The sequence below is a fragment of the Coffea arabica genome, chromosome 7e, assembly GCF_036785885.1.
Source record: "Coffea arabica cultivar ET-39 chromosome 7e, Coffea Arabica ET-39 HiFi, whole genome shotgun sequence".
In the NCBI taxonomy this organism is placed as follows: Eukaryota; Viridiplantae; Streptophyta; class Magnoliopsida; order Gentianales; family Rubiaceae; genus Coffea; species Coffea arabica.
In genome coordinates, this window is record NC_092323.1 from 14,549,319 (window position 1) to 14,563,156 (window position 13,838).

A 13,838-nucleotide genomic window follows, 5' to 3' on the forward strand; every position below is an offset into this window, starting at 1 on the left:
GCGATTCGATTCATTTGCAATTTACAAGCGGCTTGATTCGTTTGCAACCCTAATTGTATGCAGCCCTAATTGTAACACGCTCTTGTCTTCCGTTCCTTTGCCATTTCTCTCCTTCCGTAGCCGCTGCTCACCCATGACTATATAATTTTTTTTTCGCCTCAACCAGCCACTGATCTTCCTCAGTCCCTCCCCATTTGCTCCTCTCCCATGGCACTACAGAGTTTGTGCAGAATCCAAACAGAGAATCCTAGCAACCTTCTCCTTCCAATTTATGAAGAATCTTGACTTTAGATTCCTAGTTACACGTCCCCTTATCCATGCTAGTGCAATGAAAAGGAAAATTTTGAAACGTCCACCACAGCTAGTAGCCCAAATTAAGTCCCTTCTCCTTTTGTTTATTTTTTTTTAATTTAATTTGATTTTACGTAGAAAGAAACGTCGTCGCAATTAGGTGTGCCAGAGGAAGGGCGTATAAATATGAAAAGAAAAAAATATATAATGAGAGAAAGTAAAAATATTATAAAATAATTACAAATGATGAGTTGGCATATACTTTTATAAATGGATCAATGAATCGTCGAGTTGGCAAGTTTTAATTGATTATTGAATAACTTATGAGAGAACTCACAAGTTATTCAATGCTTAAAAATACTTCTATCCTCTCTAAAAATACATGTTAACAAAAGCATCGCAATCTCAAATGACCCTAAGCGCATGAAAAAAAAATATATATAAACTTATTTTAGAAATTAGAAAATGTCAAACTCCAAAGGATGTGAAATTATATCGTATGTGAGGGTGAAATTGCCAATTAAATATCAATATGAGGACCGTAACGCAAAAAGTATAAACTCTAGAACCCTCTCTTCTTCAAAGGCTCGAGCTCTATTGTCTTCCCCCCCTTCCGACAAAAACCTTTTCTACCCAGTGTTCCAATCATCATCTCCTGCATAAATCCTATACACTCCGGCAAACGACGCCGTTTTCAGCTGAAGAGGAAGAAATCGCTCCATCTCCGTTTGGCTTTCGACAATGGCTACTGTTATGCAGAAAATTAAAGACATCGAAGATGAGGTGTTATATATTTTCTCGATTATTTATCCGATTTTTTTTTGTTTGCGTTTGATTTTTTAAACTTATATTTAATTAATATATACAAGTATGCAACAATTTTTGTAATGAAAACAGTGGCATAAATTACCTGTTTCTCAGTAGCCGTTGTTTTTGGCTAATCATGCATAGATGGGGGCAGGTAGATTCATTACTAGGTTTTTAGAAAGGAATTAGAGAGTAAAATGAAATTAGTTTTATTGGGGGAAATTATTGTGGAAAAGGGAGGAAAAGCTGAAGAAATATGAGGAATGCTGATTGTATTGAATATAAAAATATCTAATGGTTACAGAAATCTGGGAGGTGCATAATTTGTAGGCTTTGGAATAGTTGCACCTAATTTGGGTGGGTATTTTTCTGTTCAAGTTGGATTCTACTGCTTTAAAAGGAAGATAAAGGAATCCTTTTAGCTGATATCTGTGTACCGTGATTCTGTGCTGCTTAAATGCACCAGTATAGTGAAGTATGATAAAATTTATTTGTAACTGCACAAAAGGAGCACGAGTTTTTGGTGATATGCTGCATTATGGTAAACGTTATGGAGAAGAGAAAGAACATGAAACATATGATTTCCCGTTTATCTTTTCTTGCTTGTAAATTAGGAACTATTTTGAAAATTTTCCCTGGTACGTGTTGAAGTATTTGTGGAAAGAGGCAAGCTTGCTTTTCAAGTTTAGATCTTTCTATCATTTTTTAATAGATGAAACTAGTTTTGAATGTGATAAAGGACTTGCTTGCTTTCTAGTTCCTACGGTCGTTCTCTCTGGTTTTCCTGGTCAAACTTGTTCAACCAACTCCACACTCTCCCCCCTGGCCCAAAAAAAGGAAAAAAGGAAAAAAAAAAAAAAGTAAAGTAGTTGCATTGCTCTTCTTTTCTATGATTTTCTTCAAAGAAGTACTGTTGTAGCTAATTATCTGGTTTGCAGGGCATAGAAATGTATAGTTCAATTTGAATTTTCGCTGTCCAACTATGGCGAGGCATCATTTCAATACTATGTTGAGTTAATGTGGATGCTTGATTGTTTGGTTTTATCTTTAATTGATTTTGCTTCAGTATCTTCCGCACTGCTGCTTGTCGTAGTTTGATTATCATGTTCCTAGGGTTTAATTCTATGCCAAGTTAAGAATTTGAAGTTGCTGAACTGTTGTTTCAGATGGCAAGGACCCAAAAGAATAAAGCTACTGCCCATCACCTTGGATTGCTAAAGGTTCGCCTTGTTCCATTGGGCACTTGTGCTGTTAATTTGCTTTATATTAGATTTCATTTATACCTGTTGGAAAACCAAAATTATTTTACTTGCATGTATTTGTTCAGGAGCCAATTGCTTTTCATCTCACACAGAGATTTTTATTTTATTTTATTTTATTTTGTTGGGCTACCGAGATTTTATTAGTTCTGGTATCTAGACTAATTCAATTTTTTTGGTCAAGTTTTCTTTTCCTTTTTTATCCACTTGTTGTTTATTCAAATTTGAAAATAGAGCCTGCAATTCAAGATTTAGGAATCTTTACATTACCATGTATTAATGATGGGATTTCTTTCAACCTTGGATTTTATCATTTTTAGCTTTTATTTGGATATGTTTTCGTACTGGTGGTAATGTGCAATGAGATGGGTGATGCCAGTCTTTGTCATTTTATGTTTTAGACATCTCATTCACCTATTTGCTGCTCAATCATCCACTGTCTTTCTTGATGAAATTTTTATGAAGAGAGAAACTGGTCCTTTAAACTGCGCGTAATGTGTGAAACGTTAAGTTTTCTTTGTGGCTTTGTACAGTGAAATGTTATTCAGCATAGGCACCCTAAAAGGTATTGATGAATTGCAAAACGAACTATTGCACAGCCACCATTCCTCACTGTAGACTTAACATGATCTATGCTTTTTCTTGATGGATTTCTATTTAGATAATTATAAGGGTGATAATAAGATGTAATTTTGTGGTTACAAATGGTTTGAGCCGCGTGATATGCAAATGTAATCATGTATTTACAAATGGTTTGAGTTATCTTAACTGTGAAATGATCATTGATCCATCTGTGATCGCTGTCAAATGGTCATTGCTTTATCTATGATGCGTTAAGCTGACTGCAGTTTGCTGCTGTGGATATGATAATTTTTAATATCTTGGGATTATGTCTTGATGTGAGATGCACTTACTTTTGACTTTATCGGTGATGTCCATCTGTATTTCTGGTACAAAAGTGTTCTGAAAATTTGAACATGTCTAGATTCGATTTCGGTGAATTTTAAGTCGTTGGTTAATTACTGGTTCTCTACTACCATCTGTCAGAAAATTATGCATCTTACATTGTCTAATCATTGTAGGCTAAGCTGGCAAAACTTCGGAGGGAGTTACTTACTCCATCATCAAAGGGAGGTGGCGGTGCAGGAGAGGGTTTTGACGTTACAAAAAGTGGCGATTCTAGAGTTGGTCTAGTTGGTTTCCCGTCTGTTGGGAAATCAACACTTTTAAACAAGTTAACTGGAACTTTTTCAGAGGCATGTATCCCATGCATGTTAATAGCGTGTAATTTTTTCCTAAAGTTGCATGGAAGCTTTGCATGTTTTAAATGTGTCCTTTCAGTATTTTAACATGATATGCATTTGTTGCATTAAAAACCTTATTCCATATGTTGTTAGAGGTAGTCAGGTAGATGCCTTTGTGGAATTAAATTTAATAGTTAAGTTCAGATTGTCTAATCCTTCTTGTAAGAAAAAGTGTCCAATTTGACCATATATTATCATATGTGATAATGTTATATCTATTTTGATACTAAAAATAAATAAACAGTTACCTAGCATAGTCTTCTCAGATTCAACATAGTTAGGGAAATCCAAATGTCAACAATTTCATTATTTTGTCACTAAAAGCAAATGTACGTAAAATAAGCCCTAATATATTTTTTTAATGTGAAAGTGGCTGAAATTGGTATTTAAGTCTTGCACAGTTCAGCTGATGTGGAAAGGAAGAATAAGAAAGGATTGGATTTCTGACCTGCAACATGGTTGTTATAACACCGGCTGATGTGTGGCAGGCTATTGGTAGATATGGTTCAATAGCTTGACGGTAAATGGATGTCTTTGTAAGTTAGATGTTCCTATTCTATCTTCGTCCTCTTTTTCTATACCCCTCTAGCTTACGAAAGGAATGCACCTAGTCAACCAGAAACCTACTTCAGTTCCACTACCTCTTACGAAACTGCACCATTTTCACCTTGATAATTGAAGAAAATCCCACATGGAAGATATTAAGCCAGAGGAAACCAATGCATGTATCAAACTTAGACCCTTTTTCTACCAAATGCATGTATAAAAGGGAACTGTAATCCGATTCCACAGAACTAGAGTGAAAACTGCGACACACCAAGTGATAATACATGCGAATAACACAATTGCTTTAATCAGCTGTAACATTGATATCGTTACCTTAACTTGAACCATCTTAGTGTTACTTTTTTCAAATTATGGTTGATCCGTTTGTTTGATTATTGCTCATTGTCTTGGAGGAACCAAATGGATATCGTTGTTTGTCTGGTGGTAGCTGGTCTTTTGGTGGCTTGATTTATTCTTGAAGTTACTTTTGTTTTCCCCTTTTGTTTTTGGTTGATTTTTTTGGAGTTACAAACTGGGAAAGTTTGGCTAAGTGATGGTCGTGACTTGTGATGATTGATTGACCGTAGGGAAACGTATTAGTGTGGGGTTGGCATTGTAGAATATTAAGAAGGGGGTTGAAACTCAAGGTTGGACCTTGTTTTTTTTTTTTGCTGGGGGGGGGGGGGGGGCGGTGGTTGGTGCGGAGAAGGGGAGAAAGAGAGCAACCAATGTTTTTGTATGGTTGACTTGGCCAGGAGAGTTTGTACTATCTTGTAGGGAGGTACTGCATGTCTCTCTTTCATATGCCTTTATCTCACGGAAGTCTCTGTAATATACAAGATTTCATCCTAAATCATACTAGTTAGATTAACTTTCCTCCCAGTTTAATTCTAGCATTTCTTTGGTTTCTTTGTAGTTCTTTAAAAAGGTTTTAGAGGCCCTTGATGCCACGAAATAAGCAAGGTTCCAATGTTTTATCTTTTTTATTTATTATGAAATTTCTTCCCTTCTTTGGCTAACAGGTTGCTTCATATGAATTTACCACATTAACCTGCATTCCAGGAGTGATAACATATCGGGGAGCTAAGATTCAGGTATATACATATATATTTTGTTGTACTTTTTAACTTTTAGTTTGCGAGGATATCAGTTATAATCTGATATTCTGATTCCTGAATGGTTGCCTTTTTAACACGTGCTATTAGGATTTGGTATTGGTTCAGTTGTTGTATAAATTAGCCAAGTCATACTTGCATCACTACCAAGATATATATTGATGTACATTTATATTTTTCCTATATCTGGTAGTGGATTGCACATAATAATTAGGATATGGCAGTTCTTACATATTTACTTCTATGCTTTTATATTTGTGCATAATATGCTTAGTGATGGTGCTGGATGTCATGAAGGATAAATTATATGAATCTCTCATCATTCCTTTCTTTGAGAAGTTGCCTCTGATTTTCAATATGCATGCTTTGTTTGGCAGTTGTTAGATCTCCCTGGCATTATTGAGGGTGCCAAAGACGGAAAGGGTAGAGGAAGACAGGTACTCTATGAAGTTTTGTGTAATTTATATATTTTTTTGCATCTTTCCCTGCTCCTTTTCCTGCATATCATGTGTAAAGTCACTGCTGCATTTGCCTACTGCCAATACTTTAGTTAATTTTTTGAAGATGCAAATTGGCTTTCGTGAGTCTTGGACTCTAGTTCCCATCTCAATGTATTCTGTTTCTACATCGTTTAGATGTTGGGGAAAAGAAGCTTTATTTTGGCAGGACTGTAAATTTTAGTGTTAAATGTTTCTTGTGGAAGTCCTATCCATGGTTCATTTGCGTTAGAGATTCTCAAATGTCTTTTTGCTTTTTTTTTTTGGGGCATAATTTTAAAGAAAGCACTGTCTTCAGATTTCTTGCCTAACCACAAGAGATCACGTGCCAAGTCTTTTCAAGAGGTCACAGTCATTGGTGGAATTTCTTTTCTTGGCTCTTACTGAACCTTTTGTTCATAGACTGGTGCCAGTAAAGGAACTTAAAGTACTTATCAAAACTGATAGATTAGGTACCATCTGGTCTTCCTTCACACCATGTATCATGTAAATATAAATCACAAGATTAGTTTCCTTTAGTTTTTAATCGTATTTTTGAAGCTATATATCTTTGTGGTATCATTGACTTTTGTCTGCATGACCAGATGATGATGTTTTTCTTTTTAACTTTTGGACTATTTTTTGCTTTTCAGCTATACTTAATCATTGTGCCTGAGCTTGCAATAAGCAATGCATCAGATAAACTTTATATACCTGTCCTTGTGATAAATTTATGATTTGTTCTTTAAACAGGTCATCAGTACCGCAAGAACGTGCAATTGTATTCTGATCGTTCTGGATGCAATTAAGCCAATCACTCACAAACGTCTGATTGAGAAAGAGCTTGAGGGATTTGGAATCAGGTCAGAAAACTATTGATGCAGGGAGTACATATTCTTGAATCATCTAGCACCATGGCCTGATTGTGATCTATCAGTTATTGTGCCTGTCTTATTTATTTGTTTAAGAATGAGGAATGATGCCATTTTAACCACCAGAGTTCATGATTGGTAAAAAGCATTTGTGTTCTGTATTTATCTCTATCCTCTTGAGAACTTTCCATGTGTACAACATCCATTTACTCTTACGCTTCACTGGAGTGTCTTCCACTCCTCTCTAGGCTGTGAATTTTCTCAGTTTCTTTAATTTGCTGTTTGTTGGTACATCTTTCTGTGATTACAGATTGAACAAGGAACCGCCCAATCTGACATTTAGAAGGAAAGACAAGGGTGGGATCAATCTTACCTCGACTGTAACCAATACAAATCTCGACCTTGATACGGTGAAGGCAATATGCAGCGAATATAGGATACACAATGCTGATATTAGTCTAAAATATGATGCCACAGCCGATGACCTTATAGATGTTATTGAGGGGAGTAGAGTCTACATGCCTTGCATCTATGCTGTCAATAAGATTGATCAGATTACACTTGAAGAGCTGGAGATTTTGGATAAGCTTCCACACTATTGCCCAGTCAGGTAATTCTGCATTCATGGCATTTTGTGAAGCCAATAGAGAGCATTAGTAGTTATGATAGAATAATTTATGCAAGTGAGCAATGAAATGTCAAATTGTTAAGTTTGGAAAAGAAAAAAAATTGTTGTAGACACCTTTGGAGTGCATAACTGTCTTTTCTGGACACCTGGGATTGGATTTGCCGTTAATGCTGAGACTTTCAAATATCCTAATTCATCTAATGCTAGCAAAGTTCAATCTTGGAAGCACTGAATTTCACTAATCTGAAGCATTCGTTTGTGGAGTTTTACCTGTTGTGGCAGGGGAAATTAGTTTGTCCCCATATATGGTGAATAAACTCCCTCATTCCTTATACCATTCAAAATTAACAAGCTTAAATCCTCTCTGCTCTAGGCTCTTACCTAAGCATTTCCTTCATCAGAGGACCTTTTGTTAAGTTGTGAGAATTTTCTCAAGTTCTTTTGTTCTAGTACTTGTGCCTTGAATAATAGAAGTTTCTACTTGATGCATATATGCATGCATGCGTGTTGACAGATATAAACATATAGATACATGTTTGTTTAGGTGTTTGTCTCTGTGTGTGATTTTTATTTAAGGTTGTTTCTATTGTCTGGTAGCATTGCTTCTATCCTTTCCATATAGGCTGCTTGAGAAGTTTTTTTTATGGTGTTTTTGGATTCACAAATCATAAGGTTAGAACAGAGTCTCTGAAGTATAGCTGATTTTACTTCCATTTCTTGTGTTTGTAGTGCACATTTGGAATGGAATCTAGATGGTCTGCTGGAGAAGATCTGGGAATATCTCGATCTGACTCGTGTATACACAAAGCCGAAGGGAATGAATCCAGATTATGAGGACCCAGTGATATTATCATCAAAGAGGAGAACAGTTGAGGACTTCTGCAATCGAATCCACAAAGATATGGTCAAACAATTTAAGTAGTGAGTCTCTCTCTAAACATTCTGTTTTCTGGGATTTTTTTTTTTTTTTTTAAGAAGGTCTGGTTGAAAGGGCTTTTCCAGTTTTATGCTTGTAATTCTTGATCTTGCTTTCTTTCTGTCTGTTGCTCCCTTGTTGCTTTGCGTATTCTCCCTCTTTTTTTTTTTTTTTGGGGGGGGGGGGGGGGGTGGGTGTTTCCCCTGCTTCAAGCTTGCAGAGGAGAGTACTGGGAGGCTTCAAGCTTCCGGAGGAGGGTATTATCTCCATGTCAGCAGCACCGTAAACATCTGTTAAGGGAGGAGAGCGGGAGGATGTCTTGCCTCATTGTTCCCCCACCCCCACTTCACCCCTTTCCTATTTTTCTTTTCCTAACTTCCAAGTTGTTGGTGAATCTTTTTTCTACACACTTTCACTGATGCTCCAAGGTGATCGAATCATATATGGAATTTGATTATTAATTTCTTTTTTCCTTCCATTCACTGCTATAATATCCCCATAACTTTGCTACATTCATGTGAAGATGTTTAAAGTCACCTCACATAGAACATTCAGCTCTCATATTTTATTTATTAAATGGTATTCTTGGTAAGGACTTTATCCTTTGTATGCTAACATTGCAAAAACCTGATAGTTTTTACATTGCCCGAGCATTTAGAAAGCTGTAACTGGAAACAATGATAATACTCTTGTTTCAAGAGTCTTTATGTGTAGGAGAAAGTAATTTGTGAATTGTACCTTTAGTTTCCTTTGCTTACAATATACTCTCACTCTTTAATAAGCATTAATTGTGAAGATAAATTTATCAAGAATAGATGTTGGTTACAAAATTTGAGCATAACCTCAAGCACAGATGTCAGTTACAAAAATTGAGCATAATCTCAAGTACAGAGGTTTACCATCCTAGTTTTCTGTGATTTTGATTTTGATCAAATAATGTATATACATTTCTGAATAATTTTGTAAAGAGATCATCTTAAAGTAAAGCTTTCCGAGAAGGCCTTGGTCTAGTGGCTAAGATTGAGGTCTCCGGAATTAGAAGTCCTGGGTTCAACTCCCCCTTCCCCCTCCTCACTTCTTAAATCCCACCTCTCCTCTGGTAGGGAAAAATTAAAGTAAAAATGCTCCTATAGGTCTTATTGAACCAAGAAAGTTTTGTTAGAGATTACTAGCTATAATTAATAAGGTTGGTACCTCAAAAAGGAGGTACAATTAATTTAACTCCATGAATAACACTTTCTTTTAAGATATGTGATGTCAGACTTACAAGAAGTGATATGTAAATGTTACTCTTAAATTACTGATGATGCACGATATTCGTGTTTGTAATTTGGTTCTATTATGATATGTGAAACGAAGTTGGTTCCTGGAAATTTTATCAATCATTAGACACCTGGCTTTGAACTATGCTATAATAGGAGCATCAGACTTAGCCATGTGCATGTGTTTCTATGTTTGAGAATAGTCTTTCAAAGCGCTCACATTTTGTTGCGGGAATTTATGTTAGGCCATTTCCGTTTTCTTAGTTAATTGTGGTTTGTTTCATTTTGCAGTGCACTGGTCTGGGGATCAAGTGCGAAACACAAGCCACAAAGGGTAGGCAAGGTGAGTCCTTAACTGACTGTTCAGCATGTTTCATTTTTCCACTCTTCTCAGCCTTCCTTTCTTTCCTTGTGGTTGGAATTTGTGCCAGCAGCAGTCTTCTTGTCTAATTTGGTTCATATCATCAACAGGAGCATGAGCTGGAAGATGAAGATGTTGTTCAAATCATCAAAAAAGTGTGACTTTACAACCTTTGTCAACATGATGAATGTTGGCTGAGATAGATCTCTGCAGAAGAACTCCATGTGATTAAGCCTGCTATGGACTGCACTTTTCATATATAGGCAATTAGCGGTTAGTAAAGGTGAAGAGATGGCTTGACGTGTAATTAAAGCTGTTTTGTAGTCAAGCTATTTTTGGGAAGATGTTTTCATTCTGATTCTCTTGATAGTTATCATCAGTGAAGCAGAGACTCAGAATGCAATACCATTCCAGCATTCTATGACTGTGATTGCTGCTTTTGTCCTGTTTACTCTCTTAAATAGAGTTTTCTTAAATTAAACTGTTTGAAACATAAGTTGCAGATGAGGAGGATGTTGGACCTACAAGTCATTTTGCGCCGGGAAACATTCAGAGGCACGTTTCAATAGCTCTGAAAGCTACAAATCTGGACTGTTTATTACTTATTTTTGCTCGTGTAAAGTAGTGTTGAACTTTCCAATTGTATTACTGTACAGATCTGAAGCCACACTTTACCCAGACAATAAGATTGAATTCGAATCCGGACTGTAGCTCTCCATGTTCCCCTCCCTTTACTCTCTAGAGTGGCAGATTGCATTCATCAGTATCTGGCACTTGAGGGAGGACAAAATTCATGTCCTCCTTTGACATGGGGAAGCTGGGAATTCAGGGTACTGAATCAATCCTTGGCCTCAATTGTATTATTGGTGGAGCTAGTTTGTGGAGTTAAGTTGGCTAAAATACTTGACAATGACTTGGAATGGTTAAAGTTCCCTCTCTTTTCTTTATGTGGTAATTCCATTATCTCCAGAAAGAAAGAAGTGTTGCTTCAAGTCAATTTGGAACAGAAGAAAAATCCTTGAGGAATGAAAATCTAGCATGATTCAGAGAGTAGTCAACACCTTATCACTAGAATTGAGTCTCTAAAGTTGCAGATTTAGACGTTATTTTGGAAGGCCAAAATGAAACTAAGCTTTTTAAACATAAAACTCAATGATTAGTTCATAAGTTTGTTTTTCCTTTGTTTTTTTTTCTTCTTTTTCTAGTCGGGGCGTGCTTAATGAGTTTTAGTGTCGGCTAATTTTTATTTTCAAGTATAAGTGGGGTGTCTGACTGACACTGATACTCCCTCTGCTCCTCCTCCCCTCCTAAATTTACATTTGTCTCATGGATTACTCTCACTTTGAAAAATTGCAGCTTTCAGTCCTCAAAATTTGGACAATGCACCAAATTTATTGCTAAAGTTTCAAAAAGAAAACCTTTTGTCCATCCTTTGCACGTATTAGGAAGTTTGGCTACAAGCGATCTTGATCCAAACTATTCCTTACAAAATTAGTCCTCTGTCTTCTATTGTTGGATATATACTGAGAGATTATATTTGGCCATTTCATATCAACTGTTTTAGTGAAACCAAAGTCTATCGCTTAAAAAAAAAAAAAAATCTATATAGTTCCACGCGCCTATAGTCTTCCCTTCTACATCAAACATACAAATGCACCATAAGTTCTACGGTTCTCTTTTCTAAATTTTTTTTTTTCCAGCAAGGAGTAGATTTTAAGTTCCACATTTTTATTATGCTACTGCGACACAAGTTAGCTTAGCTAGCAAAGATGGGTCATTTTCTCACAAAAAGTCGTATATTCTGTAAGTGATCTATGATTACAGAGGCATGCCCTAATCCGTACTGGTGATCGGAGCTGAATCCACCCAAACTTTTCCTTATCAAAAAAAAAAACTATGCTGCTACTCTTTGTGACTGCATTGCATTTACCATTGCCAACATAACAACTTTTTATTTGAAATTTTTTTAACTGCATATAACTAATCTAAGTATTGATCAAAAAATAATTCTAATAATGAAAAAGGAAAATTCTACTCTAAGCGACGTAACTACGTAAGGCCTAATTCAAGGAGGTCAACATCTTGGATTCTTTTCAATCTACAGAAAATGAAGAAATTTGGCGCTCCAAATTTGGTGAATTTGAATAGGAGAGCTACTTTTTTTTTTTTTTTTTTTGGTTGCCTGCCACGGTATCCAGGGCTTTGCCCTGACTAATCCGTTGGTCGACCCGGGTCGCACACCTGGCTGTGGTGGGTGAGTCTCCCAACAAGGGTAGCTGCATACGCCAGGTTTCGAACCCGAGACCTGCTTAAGCGGAACCAAGCTGCTTACCACTTGGCCCAACCCCAGTTGGTAGGAGAGCTACTTCAATAATTGCGTAATTGTTAACAAAACCTCCTGTCAACTTAGTTTTTTATGTTCTAGCTTACTCTCCCCAAGATTATTCCTAAAAATTTGTTAGCAAATTCATGCTAGTGTTTGATTTTGGTTCGTGTGGCACTGAATTCGCATAAATTTTTTGTAGTGGTTATAGAATATTTGTATTTTCTTTTTCCTTATACACCAATTATTCATTTTTGCATTTATCAAATTTGAGGTCTCCCATTGCAAAATCAAAGTTAAAACAACTAGTTTTAAGTTAAAAATTCTGAGTTCAAGTTTCAGAAATTATGAGCTTAGTCTTCGAGTTTATCTTTAGCCAGAGCCACTGTTGGGAGAGCACCTTTTTCCTGAACCATAACAGAATAACTTAGAATCATATCTGCTAAAATCAATTTCATGCCAAAAGAAAACCATTCGATTCTTTACTGCTTCCTCATTCAACAGATTGACAGCTCTACTTGATCCTATTGTCATCAGCATCTACAATTTGCAGAATCGAAGATACAGGATTCAGGCAAGCAATGTGACACAGATGAAAGAAGCAGAACGAATCAGCAACACCTATCGTCCATGATACTCGCAAAATCACTCTTAGTTTCCAACTTCTGAGGAAGATTGATCAGAACACATGAGAAGATACACTACTTGAGGATCCATAATCATACAGATAATTACGTTCTAAACCAAATCATTCCTGGCAAACATCAGGCTCTGACACAGCAGTTGAAGTAGCTGAAGATGCTCCTCCTTCCCTGCCCATTTAAACCGAAGACAAATCCGATGAGGATGAGAAGAGCACAACTATTTCAGTTTCACGGTTCAAGAATCAATTGCAGCTTAAAGAATTTGCATAAGGGATTAAGATTATTGATGCTACACAAGTAATCAGACAAGAGAGAATCTATGGATCTTAGTATAAGTTACATAAGCCACAAAATGATCTTTGTATGATAAAGGATAATATATCAATACCTATGACTTCCACTTAATTCTATTTAGTACAATAATGACACTCCAGCAGTAGCAGCACCTAACAGAAAATACTCGCATAACTATTTGATCCTCCAGCTAGGCTCCCTGAATTAACAAGTATAATTACTAAAAGGTGTTTTCTTGACAGGTCAATGAACTAAAGAATATTTATGGGCATAAAAGCAGGGGCATCTGATTAAAAGTATAGGGTTGCTAACATCTGCAGCATGTGCACCATCAGTTCTTGTCTATTCCCAATGATAAAAAAAATTTTCTCTAGCTTTTCCATGGAAGGAGTCATTTCCCCTTTTGGATATGTTTCCACCCACAAGGCCACAACTTGTTACCTTATTTCATGTGATGTGGTACTCAAACCAAGGACCACATTCTATCAGTATCATGAGCAAGAGTACTACATGGTAATATTGACTGTGGACTCAATTGGAGGAGCAAATTGCAGATGAGCTATTATCCAGCCAACTTTGATGTGGCATTCCCCAATGCCCACCCAATCTTGATACATTTAGGTTCATAAGCCTTAGATTATGTGTAACCATGAAAAGTTCATTCATACAAGTAACTGATTACTGTAATAATTTATTCGAGTTGATTATTGTTTCTTTTATCAGTGTTTCCTTGGACCAAC

At 36.3% G+C, this 13,838-nt stretch overlaps 1 protein-coding gene across 1 annotated transcript; it reads left to right on the plus strand.

The window, feature by feature from the left end:
* The first annotated feature begins 881 nt into the window (after nucleotides 1-881).
* On the plus strand, nucleotides 882-10,318 carry LOC113702102 (developmentally-regulated G-protein 3). Its single transcript, XM_027223089.2, has 10 exons — nucleotides 882-1,074; nucleotides 2,265-2,318; nucleotides 3,440-3,613; nucleotides 5,230-5,301; nucleotides 5,700-5,759; nucleotides 6,552-6,661; nucleotides 6,981-7,280; nucleotides 8,028-8,219; nucleotides 9,768-9,819; nucleotides 9,948-10,318. The coding sequence occupies exons 1-10, from the start codon at nucleotides 1,033-1,035 to the stop codon at nucleotides 9,996-9,998; spliced, it is 1,107 nt and encodes a 368-aa protein (XP_027078890.1). The 5' UTR covers nucleotides 882-1,032; the 3' UTR covers nucleotides 9,999-10,318.
* Nucleotides 10,319-13,838: the final 3,520 nt, after the last annotated feature.